Here is a 14,061-nt window from a genome sequence, read left to right as displayed (position 1 = left end):
ACCTTTAAAGTATATATAGCATAATACTAATCAGCCCCAAATGTTTGAACTCATACATTTTAACCTTCAGAAAATGAGGTTTCGTACCCTTTAACACTTTGTACAGTTATCTATATAAATCGGAGGGGCAAAAAAAGACATTTAACCCTCCTTCGAGTTGTACCGTTATGGGTTAAAATGTGCATTTCTTATATTTTAAGGGTTAAAAGATGCATCTCTTAATTTAGCAAAAAAAAAGATGCATCTCTTATATTTTGAGGGTTAAAAGTTATACCATAATATACTTTAATGGCTAATAAATATAATAAATATGTAAGAAACGTACTTCTTAAACTTCAAGGTATGAGAAATGTATATTTTGATCAATAATGGTACAACTCGGAGGATAAATGTATTTTTTGCCCCTCCGATTTATACCGGTAACAATAAAGAGAGCTAAAGGGTACAAAATCTCATATCTTGGGAGTTAAAATGTACGAATTCAAATATTTTGAACTGATGAATTTAACGATATATATTTTAAGGGTTAAAAGTTCATTTAATCGGATGATTAATATGCACAATTTGGTGTATTAAAAGGAAAGTACTGGAGTTTTATTTAGCAAAAAAAAATAGTACTGGAGTTAGGATAATATGAAGAAACTGAAAGGAAAGTGAGACAGGGTGGAGCAGCAAAATTTCAAGAAAAAAATTGAATAAAAAATAATGTTGTGTCAACTGTCAAGTGACACACCATGCCTATATATACTTGGTCTCCCGTATTTTTTTAGCACATTTGAACGGAGATTTCCCTTTTTTGGCACAGGAAAAAATTCCAGAAATAGCACAGAACGCCACTTCTTCCGGGGTTCACCCTAGACCCAGAAGAAGTGGTGTTCTGGGGTGGTTACTTTTTTTTTTGTTTTTTTCCTTTCCTCCCCGGGTTTGCCGACTCGTAAGGTACCCTTTTCGAAGCCACAAAAGTCATATATACCCTTCTTTTTAAAAAAAACATAAATTACGTACTAAAAATAGATTTGCATGAATACCTAACAAAAAAAATTACACCAAAATAATTTTTTCCCAATTTAATATTAGGCCTCGAAACTAGGTCTTCATTGAATATTTTCCACTGAGAAAAACATCAACACTAACTGCAAGGAAATCTGGGGAGGAAAAGAAAAAAACAAAAAAAATATAAACACTCCAGAACGCCACTGGGTCTCCAGGGGTGAACCCCGGAAGAAATGACATTCTGTGCCATTTCTGAAATTTTTTGAATGCATGTGCCAAAAAAAGGAACTCTCTGTTCAAATGTGCTATTAAAGTCAGAGAGCCTATATACTTGACAGTGACACACCATGCATCATGCCTATATATACATTCCCCCTTGATTGTGTTCCTCTGCGTTTTGATGAAAACAATTCATAAAAAAATTGAATATTTTTTTTTTATATTTATGAGGTATCTAAGAAAGAAATCAAATTTGAGACATGAAAAATTATTTATTATTAAAAGGTTTATTAATTTTTTGTCCCTTAAAATATATGCGTTTTTATCTATGAACCCCTGAATTCTACGAGCATACCCTTTGACTCCAAGATATGTATTTTCATATCATTTTGCCATTTTATCGTGACAATAAAAGATTGAAGGGAAAAAAGACATTTGACCATCAAATTGTACTGTTAGAGCATCTCCAATGGTGTTAGGTATAATTGATTGGCTAAATTGGACCTATACGACAATATGTAAAATTTGTTGAACCTGTAATGCACTGTACTTCGATGATATTGGCTATATTAGTTTGTTATATTTTAAAAATAGTATGTTATTAAAATTTTATATTGTTATAAATAGAATATATTACTTTAATATAGTAATAAATGATTAATTTCTTTTTTACATATATTTTATAGGTCTTTAGTGGTTCGCCAAATATAGCAAATATCAAGAGATTGACTATATTTACAGCATCTCCAACCATATGGAACCCTTAGCTAAAAATCATTAAAACATACTATAAATAAAAGATATAGAGATTATGTAAAAAAAAATCATCTCCAATGGTACATTCCCCTTGTCTATAAATATAGTCAACCTCTTGATGTTGACTATATTTATTGAACCAATACAAACTTGTAAGAAATTTGTAAAAAAATTCTAATCAATTATTATCATATTGAAGTAATATATTCTATTTATAAGAACATAAAATTTTAATAACATACTATTTTTAAAATATAGCCAACCAATATATCCAATACCACTGAATCGAAGTATAATGTCTTACGGATTTAACAAGTTTAACATATTGTCTTTCAGGTCCGATTTAGCCAAACAATTATAACCAACACCATTGGAGATGCTCTTATAAACAAAGAGAATGCATCATTAGAGATGGATTTTTTTTACATAATTTTTATATTTTTTATTTATAATATATATTAATAATTTTTAGCTAAAGATTTAATGTGGTTGGAGATACCCTTATAAGGATTAAAAGATAAATTTCGTATCTCAGGGTGAAAAGTACAAACGCGTATGCTTTCCCGGAAAAACGTTTAAGAAGTCACAGATTTACTACAGGTTGAGGGTATTCCTTATCAGCAAGTTCATGAGGGTGACCACTTTATTACGGAAGTCATTTACATGTCCTCCAGAGAAATCACTCCCAAATGAGTAGAATCGTCCAACATCATCTTTGCTGATCTTTCAATTGATCCATGATAATACTCCGGAAAGCTATCTTTGAGCAAGTTCAATCATTTTCCTTAATTTGTGGTCATTCAGTTTTGATACAGGCACGCACAGAAAGGCAGAAGCATTGCAGTAAAAGATTGAGAAACTATGTATTATATGGACAAACGGGTTACATTGTATAGATCAAAGTCCTGAGAACTAGATTCAGTGTCAGCAGTAGGGATCATTTGTTGGAAAGATCATACGGTACAACTCAGAGATCAAATATTTTTTTGCCCTTCCAATTTTTTACCATCAAAGTAAAAAAGGTTAAAGGGTATGAAAATATATATCTTGAGCATCAAAGAGTACGCTTACAGAATTTAGGGGTTTACGGATACAAACACGTATGTTTTAAGGGCCAAAGGGTTAATAAGCCTTATTAACATAATTGTTCTTACAACTTATATTTCTCCCTCAATGGTTCATTTCTCTTTGAATCATCAAACGGTCTCAATCATCTTCCTTCTAAGAATAAAAAGATTTAGAGAAGTTAACTGCTATTTAACCTCTCTTTTAATTTTTCTTAGATATCTAGGAAACAATTAGAAAAAATAAAAAGTATAAATATTTCCCTTACTCCGGACTTGAACTCCCAAAATAAGAAAAGTTTTAATCAGATACTCATTTCCTTGTATAATGAAAAACAAACAAACAATTGCATGCAATTTACCATGCTTTTCTTTTTCTAGAGGAAGTCAAATTCAGCACCTAGCAGAAAGTACTTGGAAGAAAGAAAGGAAAATGACTGGCCATCTACTAGCATATTTATGATACTATACACAAGTCTTGAGTATGTTGAATGACGAAAACCACCTAAGCTTCTCCGAACGACAAGGCATGAGCCATGACAGTGATCATAACACAAAGTTGAAAACCAAGAGGCTAAGAACACTTCACTAAAACATATTTACGCGAAAAAACCAAGGCAGGACGAAGGCTATCACCAGGCAAGCCATTAAGAAGTTACAGAATGGCTGGCCTCTCCAACACCCTCCACTCCTTTCAGATGAGCGGATACCATAACCACTTAGTATTCTATTGTTCCATTCTTCCATGAATCTGTTATCGGCAATGCCTGTAATATTTTTTGCAGTCTGACCACATATTTCACACAACCTGCATAAAAATGGCAATTACTGTCATCATCTAAAGCATTTTGTGACCATTCTTGTTATAGTTGGGAGAAGATAGATTCAAAACAATTCATCTTGAAGCGGGGAACTTAGGAAATGATTTTCCTTGATGGTACCTTCACAGATGGACACAAAAATTACCTATAGTAATGTGTTCTTGAAAATTTAGCCCTTTTTTCGTAGATATCGTTGCAAGTCAATGAGAGAAGGGGTAAAAAAGAAATGTACTTGGCATTGTAAGAGGCTGTACACTGAAACTGAATCAGTTTAAGGCATGACAGCAATGTTAAATTTTATTTAAAGAAAAAAAACTTTTTATGCCATCAAGCTCAACATAGCACTTGGAAAAAAAAGGAAAAGCTCAACATATCAACATTCTAACTGGTCCCAGAAAGAACAGAGTCATCCAACATAATCAAGTTTGTACTTCTGCCATAAAAATATGAAACTTAGCATATATATTTCAATTTAATTTGCAAGGCTATATCAGACTAAACATACTCCTATTGACAGAATTGTTAGAGGATAAATACAGTTAGTATTATCAAGAGTTTCAGTTTTGAGGTAAACCAAGCTACATGAATTTTCGGAGAAGACAAACATAAACATACAGGTAAAATCCAAAATCGTATTCATACAATTGTTGGATGTACCAATATCCACGTTCAAACTATTTCTATCAAGGCGTGACCAAATGCTAATTATCTACAATATGCAAGTGCATACACCGCATATTTGAATTTACTACCTATAGAACCTAGCAAAAAGTCTGGCTCCACATGATATGTGATTAGCATGATAGATTTTGCAATTTAAAGAGGCAAGTAGTAATGCATTATTAAGAATGAATCCTGCAAGCTGTGAACAACAAAGGAAGTTGAATCAAGAAATTGCAGTAACCAAAAGAGACAGAGAATTGCATCAATACCTATTCCCTTTGAGCTTAAACCACGCCTCTGCGCAATAGGAATGTGCAGCTCCAAGCTCATCTTTACAACCACAACCTAGCTGAATCAACTCCCTCTCATTACTAGTACTAGCACTAGTACTAGTACTCTCAATTGATTGATCAGAACTCAAATGACATATCCGACAAACCCATTCCACATCCAAACCTTCCCCAGTCTTAACATCGATCACACACGATAAATGCTTATCATCATCCAACCCCTTACTCACCTCATCAGAATTAATCACATCCTTATTCTCACACACATTCTCCTCCTCTACTACTCTCATTTCCCCTGTCATCTCCACTGCAACCCGAAAATCCGAAACCGCAGAATTATCCACCATTTCAGTACTAACTGAACCATTTTCTAAGCCTAACCCAACTTCTTCACTAACTACTTTCTTCTCACTCAATTCTTGATCCATAACTCTCATAAAAAAAATAATCAAACACAACTAAAACATACAATTATGCACTAATCAAACACTTAAATTCTTGATCACCAATACATAATCAAACACTTAAAATCTTGATCACCAATACATAACCAAACACAACTAAAACATACAATTATGCACTAATCACTCCATAATCACAGAAAATAAAACTGACCCACATCTTGTTTTAGCAAAAAGATCAGATCTTTATACTAAACTAATCAAAAAAAATAATGACTAAATCAACAATAAAATATAAAAATCATTATAAATGGAAAGTAGTTTACTTACGTGATAATTTAAGAACAATTTATATATACAAGCAATAAGGACTCAAAGTCTCTATCGTGGATTACTTACGATCCACGACAGAGTCATTCATCAGTTTTTCGAGCTGGCTATACTTATATAAATGATCATAGATTCATAGGTGATATTTAATATATATTTTTAACCATCACTTTTATACTATAAATAAATTCATAAATTAGGGACAAATAGTTTTTTTTTTGTTTTTATTTCTGTGTCTTATCTGTCTAGGTACGGTTGCATTTTTAAGGATAGTCATTTCACAAATCATAAACCTTATCATTATTATTATGTCTAGTTTTACATTAAATATAAGTTGTCTAGTTGTGCGCTTGTCCTTGTTTAGCTTATTGAATACATTATAATAATCTATACAAATAATGGAGTTTTACCTTATTATTTCAGTTTAATCTTGGTTGCTTGTTTTGTTGTTTCGATGATTTGTAATTACAAAAATTTTCACCTTGTATTAGATTAAAAAAAATAGGACTTTTTAAAAAATACTTGCAGAAAGTATTTTAAAAAATACGATACTGCAATTTCGTATACAATTTCGAGTAACCTTCTCTTCAATAATTATCATGCAACTTCGAGTTACCTACTGTGCACACTCATATACATATACTGACCGTATTTTATAAATAAGTTTAAAAATATGGATATTTTTAATAAATTCTCAAAAAAGATTTTGTATTTCACGTGACTTGGACGAGTATTTGGAAATAATTATTTTTTATGACAAACTATAATCTTTCAATTTAACAAAACATTCATCCTTGAAAAGGACACAACGACCGACTAATAAGGAAGTAAATTTATGCATGGTTGTTTAGATAAATGGATAAGATGAGACTTAGAAGAGGAAAAGGCAAGTAGAAGGTTAGTTCCAAGAGAGAGGCTTTGTATGTCGGCTGCTATCTATTTATTAGGCACCGTATACTCCACGTGACTACCACCTCTCTCATCATTTCCCCCTTTCAATTTTGTCCCCTGGAGTAATCCAGATCACGGATCGGTGATGAGCAAAAATCGAATCGTAAATCAAAACCGAGCAATTAACATAACATAATATACCAAATCGTAAATCAAAACCGAGCAATTAACATAACATAATATACCAAATTATTTGGCTGTAAATCAAAACCGACCAATTAGCATATCAAAATATGCAAATTGTTTTGGACATAAACTTCGCCACTAGTAGCGATAATAAATATATCTGTTTAAGTTTGCTGCCTCTTCGTTGTTTCTTTCTCCGAAGTTTGATTGTCGCGATCGTTCCATTCGGTACATCTGCGCGGTCCCAATAGAACCAACAAGTTTAGTTTACATTTTATCAGGAGTTTCTAAACTTGAAACAAGTGTTTCTACTATTGAGAAACCAGATGAAGCACAAATTTGAAAAACTTGAGACAACTTTGGGTATCAAACCCTGAATGAAAGTCGGGGCCATGTACAATGCTATGATTTTTCCTTCTGTGTATGAAGTCACACCATCATCACTTTTTACTAATCTATTAGATTAAGATCTTCTGTCTAATTTCCTCTCGCTGGACTTCTTCACATCTGCCTCGCGCCGTCTTTGTTGCCTGTACAAGTATTTGACTGTAAGATCTGGTAATATAAGCAAAAAGTAATGTACAACATTTAAGCCATCTAGTTTTACTATGCAGTACGTGCAACAAATTTTAACAGGAAAACGTATCCCCATAGAATTATGCCTCGGAACAAGACAATGAGTTGATCCATTAACTGTTAACCGCATTTTAAACTACTACACTAAACGAGGTGATATTCGGCTGGCTACCAATTTGTTTCGTCAATTAATCAATGCAACTCAGACTATATCAACTTAATCGACATAATAGTGTTAGATTGATATTGTTTTACCAAAAGAAATAATCTAATATCAACATTCGTAATAAGTTGTGAATGGTGCTTTCAGCATATCACAACCAGCTTTTCATCTTTATAAGGAAAAAATGCGGTATAAGCAAATACTATTTAGCTGAAGAGGCTGGGAAATCTGTTTTACGGAAAAGCACTAAACAAGCTCTGGACAAGTGCTTCTGTGAATAACAAAAAATAAAAGCATTGATGCATTTAATCCTGAGACACCTCTATAGTCTGATTACTATTGACGATATTACCAATAAACTGCACTAACTCAATAAAGTCACATTAGCTAATTTCATCACTTAAAAATTTAAATATTTGAAAGTCTAAATTTTCAGTAACAGTCCAGTTTATGAAAGTTTAGATTGGATCTTTAAAACAATGTTGCTGTAAATTCAATACCTTCATTAATATGCCAAGTGCAAAAGCTAATAGAATGACATGGTCACAGTGTGGAGACTAGTTTTAGAATTACAAATTTTAAGTTGATTACTTTAGTTTGATGTTGAAAAAAAAACAGAAAAAAAACATATAAAACATGCAAGTGGAATAACCTAAGACATTGCACATGATATTGGTAAGAGTGAAACTTACGCAAATGCAGAGTATCCGGTACCAGCATTAGCAGCAGATAGAAGTGCTGCAGACCCGGAATCCAGCCCTCCAGTTGGCAAAGGATTCCTTCTATCACCATCAACCTGATCAAATAAGTTACATTACATATTTTAATTTTACATGTAATCATATTCATAAAGGCTAAAGCTTACAACATTTGATATACAAATGATCAAAAACCTTGTCCCACTTTGACTTTTTGTTTGCCCTACCCTCCCGTACTACGGAATCAACTGCAGCAGGAACTGAAAGTAACCCACCTGTTGACACAGATGATACACCTGTAGAAGCCAAATAACAAGCAAATAAATTCTGGAAATAAGTTAACTTCTTGACTATATTATACAAACAATTATTCAAACCAAGAGGTAACATAACTAAAGGGCATCTAATATATATATATATATATATCAAAGAAGGCTTGCTGGTATGGCTACTAGACCTGGAACAGGCAAGTTAACTTTTGATGTAGGAAGTGTTCCGACTTGAGTTCCACCAGAAATATATTCAATCTTCTGACTCTTTTTCTTTTCTTGTTCTTTCCTCTCCATATCACGCTTCATATCAGCTTCTGCACCATAAACAGACATGATAGAACTGCTTTCAATTATTTCTATACCTAAATTTCTTACACCCATTCAAAGAATGCATCACATTTAATTCAAAATGAAAATTATTTAAAAAATGACTTTTTCAAATAATAAGGATCAAAGAACCTATCGGCCCAATCTAAACTATATGAGATCCAGGCCTGTAGAGCGACCATGTAGGGCCATTGAACTCAATTAACCGCTTGCAACTAACAAGTTAAAACAAAGGTAAGTTGCAACGATCTTAAATTTAGAAGTTGACATAAATAATACTCCATGAAATGACAAAAGACTACTTTGGCAGATAAAACAGATGCAGAACACACACAAAAAAGAAAGGGGAGAAAAAGGAATCGCTAGTGACCTATTTCATCGTAGAAATCACTTTTGTCATATCCATGAGGATCGAATACATCTTTACTAAAGCAGCTTCCTATCTGATCAATATCTTGATATGTCACTGCATGCAGCAAGAAATCGGGATTACGATATTCCTTTCTATTACGAACTTCCGCATTAAAGCTTCTTCCAGTTGTCTTCTTTAGTGTAAGGAATTTCACAATTTTTTCCTGGCGAACATATCAGTTATAAAATGTGTAAGGTTCATAACATATAAACAAACAATACAACAAATTTAATACAAAAGATAAAAAATATTTATGATTAGAGAGGGCATGACGAATAATTTCCATACATGAGAAGTTACATGTGCTTAGATAACTACAGAAAAAAACTCTGGGATGCAGGTGGATAATTGCCCAGTTGTTTTCTGCTTTTAATCCAACATGACAAAATTTTTAATAAGTCAATAGAACCTGAGATGACTATCAATAGGGATTTAGTGCAACACAGGCATTTACCAACACAGGCCCTTGTTAGCAGTAAGCCCGTGGCAAAACTTCGTAAAATCTAATTACGAAAAAGGAAACAAAAAATGATCGAAACCAGCAAGATCACACACACACACACACACACACATATATATATATATGAAACTCCAAATTCTTGCTTTTACAATTTTACCTTCTGACATGTATTAAATTCCTGGTTCTTTTATCATATGATACGCAAGACACTTGGTCACTGTAAATTTAAGTTCCTTGCCACATATTATAAACTACCAGACTTTAACATTCTTCGGTACAATGAACATTTGTTATTGGAAAAACATGCCTAGGAAGAAACACTTACTTGCAGTTCATCAGAGCATTTTTCCTTCGGTGGCGGTGGAAGGAAATTATCCAAAGCAACATCTCTAGGCTCTTTAAGACCAACTTCAACATTTTCCGGAACCTCTACCAATTCAGTTGCAGTGTAATCCATTGCCTCTGGCTGTGATTCGCCATGTTGTCCAGATGACTGAGGAGTTGCTTGAGTACTTGGCGTTAAAACCCGGACAGTTCCTTGAGATGTTTGCTCTGAAAACTCACCTAAACCAAGCCAAGTTGTTTTAGTCACCAACAAACTGCTGGACTATATTATATAGATTTAAATATATTCATAACGTATCTTTGAGATGACCACGGACAAGTATGATGTGCAAGAACCAGAGATGAAATTATCACAATAGTTCTACACTATGAATCAAGGATCTGGGTGCTGGGATACACGAATTTGGTAAAAATAAAAAATGTGAGGATTAGGGTGGGTAGGGATTCAGAAAATATTAAAATATAATATATATATATATATATATTAAACATAATTCATTAGCAAAACCAATAAATTAACTTTCATTAAAATGTTTTTTCGTTTTAAGGACATTAGCAACTGCGTCTGCCTAACAAAAAAATAACTTTCTAAATTTAAGGTCAACTTAGCATTCAGTCATTTAACTCATCCTTCAATAACTAACTGTTAGCTTTATTAACACTAATTTCTAAAAAATCAAAATAATAAACAAATCAAACATCTAGTATATACTGTGGGCTGGGCCTCATACACTACACACCAGTCATCACATATATGGTATATGCATACATTCCATACCTATACACAACGCCGACAAAAGAAAGAGAAGAAAGCAGAAAGAGAACAAATAGATACATATATATACAAATCTAGAGCAATGCATAAGTACAATAAATTTGAATCAAGTCAAAAAAGACAAAATGAATAACTGGAGTGTGAGTTCGGCAATGTAATAATAACAACATATGTAAATGTAACCACACAGGTGCAAAAAATAGTCAAGCGTACCATTAGACATGTGAAGGTCCGCGCCGAACATAACACGACCAGTTCCTTCCACCTCTCCTTCCTGCAATTAACCAGTAGCAATCAGGTCAATAGAACTGATTACGAAAAAGAAATTCCTATAGCTAAATAAAAAGCCTACATTTAGTAACAATATCACAAACAGAAATATAGATATCAAACAAGAAACTTTACAAACAATATACAAACAAGGTAGGGAAAGAAACAGAGCTAAACTAGCGAATGTGTGTGAAATAAAATCCCAAAAAACTAATGAATCTGATATTTTCACTAACAATCAATGATTCATGATTAAAACCCTGATAATTGGTAACTGTAGCTGCCAAACTGGGTGCGGCGTCATTTTGAGGGTTATTAGGTTGCGAAACAGCGTTGTTTACATCTGGTTGTAGTTCTTCCATCTCATCAGCGGCGGCGCACATGTATCCTCGTTTTATAAATGTCAGTGTAATAGATTGAATTACATTGACAATCCTAGGGTTTTGTCGTGTGTGTATATATACGGCCTAAGAAATTTAAAAAAAAATAATAAAAAAAAATAAAAAAGCATCTCTCAAACTAGTGAATCCGTGTCCAATAAAAACCTTTGAAAATTAGTACCACAGACCCGATAATTATTAATTAATAGAAACTGTTAAATCAACGCAAAAAATGCATTGTCTACGTCATAAATACACCTACAAAAAATACAAATTATTATTTACTTGACGTTTAAGCATTAATTTATCGAGATAAAAAATGGACGTCTACATGATACCGACCTACAAAACACACAAAGTATTATTTACTCAATTTTCGATTATTAATTAATTTGAGTTATTACAACTGGACCTTCAAACACACAATCTATTATTTACTAGATGTTCCAGCATTAATTATTTTAAGTAAAATGCATCACACAATACACAACTTTCCAATATTAGTTAATCGAGGTAAAAAATGCACAATACTATTTACTCATCCTTCGAATTTTAACTAATCAAGGTAAAAACGTAGACTAACTATAAAAAACACAGTATTATTTACTCAACACGATTAATCAAGGTAAAAAAAACTCATAATCTACATTATAACCGTCCCTAGTAAACAAACACTTAATCATTTACTCAAAATTCAAATCACCGAATCAAAAACTTCGAAAACACTCTATCACCTACTCAAAATTCAAATTATCGAGAAACAGAATTATAAATAAAACATCGAAAACTAAAATAAACCGAAGCGCACCTCAGCTTCAGGTGACAATGCAGCTTCATCGTGACCGTAATCGACAATCGTCAATCTCTCCTTTCTACTCAAATCCACCTCACTAACTGCTTTCGGAGTCGAATTTTCCGATAAAACCGGAGGCACCGGAGCTGAAACATCCATATTATCGGTACCGAGCGATGAATCATGGTTAAAGTTTCGATCTTTGGCGGAATTGTCGGGTTGAGGTTGCGAAACGGCGTCGTTGAGGTGCTCCTCGGCGTCGTCTTCGTCGTCGTCGGCGTACATGGAGAGAAGAGCGATGCCTTCGGATTGGCGCTTCATTGTAATCGATTGAATTGAGATTTCTAGGGTTTTGCAGTGTACAATTGTAAATGTGTGGTTTTAATTTGAAAATATAAGCAGGGAAAAAAAATAATATTAGGTATTTATTGGAAATGTAGGTGGTTATTTTATTTGTGAAACTAATATAAGAAAAAAAATGACATAAATAACAATTTTTTAGACTTAATGACAATAATACATATTTTCAATGTTTTGGTATTTTTTTATTAACTGGATATCTCAAAAATACAGTTTGCAAATTGTGCAATATGCTATGTAACTTAATTTCGAATTTTGAAAAGATTGATTTTAAATTTGCATTAGTTACGTTTCAATTTTGCAATTGAATAAAACTAAAAATCAATTTTGTAAAAAATAAAGTAAAAGTTGCATAATATGTTGCTAAGATTGCAAATTGTATTTTTGAAAATGAAATTCAAAAAATTGTATTTTTGAAAATAAATTTAAAAAATGATAGTATTTTTAAAATATTTTTGAAAAATACTGTATTTCTAAAAACCCCCTAAAACATTGGTTAAAAATATCAAATATGAAAATGGGTATTCGAGTATATACTCTCAGAAAGTATATCTCATATACCCATGAAGTCAAAGCCAAATTGAGCTTATTTTGACCATATATCTCAAATTTGATAATTTAGGTCACTAATTTCAAAAGATGTGTTAATTTTGAAAATCACCCATATAAGATATAATAAAATGTAAGGAACGAGACAATTATTGATTTAGGATGTGCCAATAAAATATGTTAATTGCAAGGCAAGTATGTGAACATTTGAATAATTTGAAGAACAAATGAAAAAAAAATTAATGTTTCTCAATTTGTTGTTTAAGTCATTTTTCCTCCACTAAAGTTGACTTTGTTATTGGATTATGATGATGATTTATCTATTAAAAATATCCAAATGTATAGTAATAATTTTAAATTTATATCACTTTGTAGTAAATTTGATAAGAAATATAATTATGATTGCAACCTTTATATTCCTCATTTGCTTTAATTGCGATATAATTTGATGATAAGACATATCATTAAATGTAATTATTAATGTCGGATGATGGCAAGAAAATAGTTTCCCAACTCTACATGTTTGATACTGAAGGAAAATTAGAAGAACGTGTAAATTTTTCTATAAATAGTGATAAACTAGACAAAACAATCACAACTGATTTTTAATTATGTTACATTAAGAAAACAAAGTAACAAAGGGCTTTTACAATGTTCGAGATAGATATAAGGATGATGGTTTAATTTTACCAAAATTACGTAAGATGACGAATCGACAAACAGATGGCCGAAATAGTAATAATCGTATAAATACATATGATAATTTGTATGGACATGTTTTGAGCATGATAGATTAGTATAGGTGTTTAAAAATCAATCCATCTTAAGATCAAATGCTTAATACAATATTGTTGATTTCGTCAACCATGATGATGCAGATGTATTAACTATCGTGAAAAGAGTCATAATGCCTTTTTCATTCAGTAGAAGATGTTATAGTGTTAATTTAACTCACGTTAACTTGTTACGAAGAATACAATTAACTATACGAGATCCAAATAACCAATGCAAAACACATACAGAACATATGACGTAAAAAATTTACGTCACAACTTGTATCAGTAATC

General features: G+C 32.2%; 2 protein-coding genes across 3 annotated transcripts; both read right to left on the bottom strand.

The window, feature by feature from the left end:
• Positions 1-3,461: 3,461 nt before the first annotated feature.
• Positions 3,462-5,689, bottom strand: LOC141698203 (uncharacterized). Of its 2 annotated transcripts, XM_074502856.1 has the most exons (3): positions 5,538-5,682; positions 4,786-5,238; positions 3,462-3,840 (listed from the first exon to the last, which is right to left on the bottom strand). In XM_074502856.1, exons 2-3 carry the CDS (start codon positions 5,232-5,234, stop codon positions 3,621-3,623), a joined length of 669 nt encoding a protein of 222 aa, XP_074358957.1. In that variant the 5' UTR covers positions 5,235-5,238; positions 5,538-5,682; the 3' UTR covers positions 3,462-3,620. The 2 variants fall into 2 exon arrangements, with proteins under 2 accessions (XP_074358957.1, XP_074358956.1); XM_074502855.1 differs by having other exon boundaries at positions 4,786-5,689.
• A 947-nt stretch (positions 5,690-6,636) lies between these two features.
• LOC141698426 (uncharacterized) lies at positions 6,637-12,485 on the bottom strand. The gene is made up of 8 exons (XM_074503116.1): positions 12,101-12,485; positions 10,856-10,916; positions 9,848-10,086; positions 9,021-9,225; positions 8,509-8,637; positions 8,247-8,347; positions 8,046-8,149; positions 6,637-7,144 (listed from the first exon to the last, which is right to left on the bottom strand). Exons 1-8 carry the CDS (start codon positions 12,404-12,406, stop codon positions 7,078-7,080), a joined length of 1,212 nt encoding a protein of 403 aa, XP_074359217.1. The 5' UTR covers positions 12,407-12,485; the 3' UTR covers positions 6,637-7,077.
• Between the last annotated feature and the right edge of the window lie 1,576 nt (positions 12,486-14,061).

The sequence above is a fragment of the Apium graveolens genome, chromosome 11, assembly GCF_009905375.1.
Source record: "Apium graveolens cultivar Ventura chromosome 11, ASM990537v1, whole genome shotgun sequence".
Taxonomy (NCBI): Eukaryota; Viridiplantae; Streptophyta; class Magnoliopsida; order Apiales; family Apiaceae; genus Apium; species Apium graveolens.
This window is presented reverse-complemented; position numbering and strand designations above follow the sequence as displayed.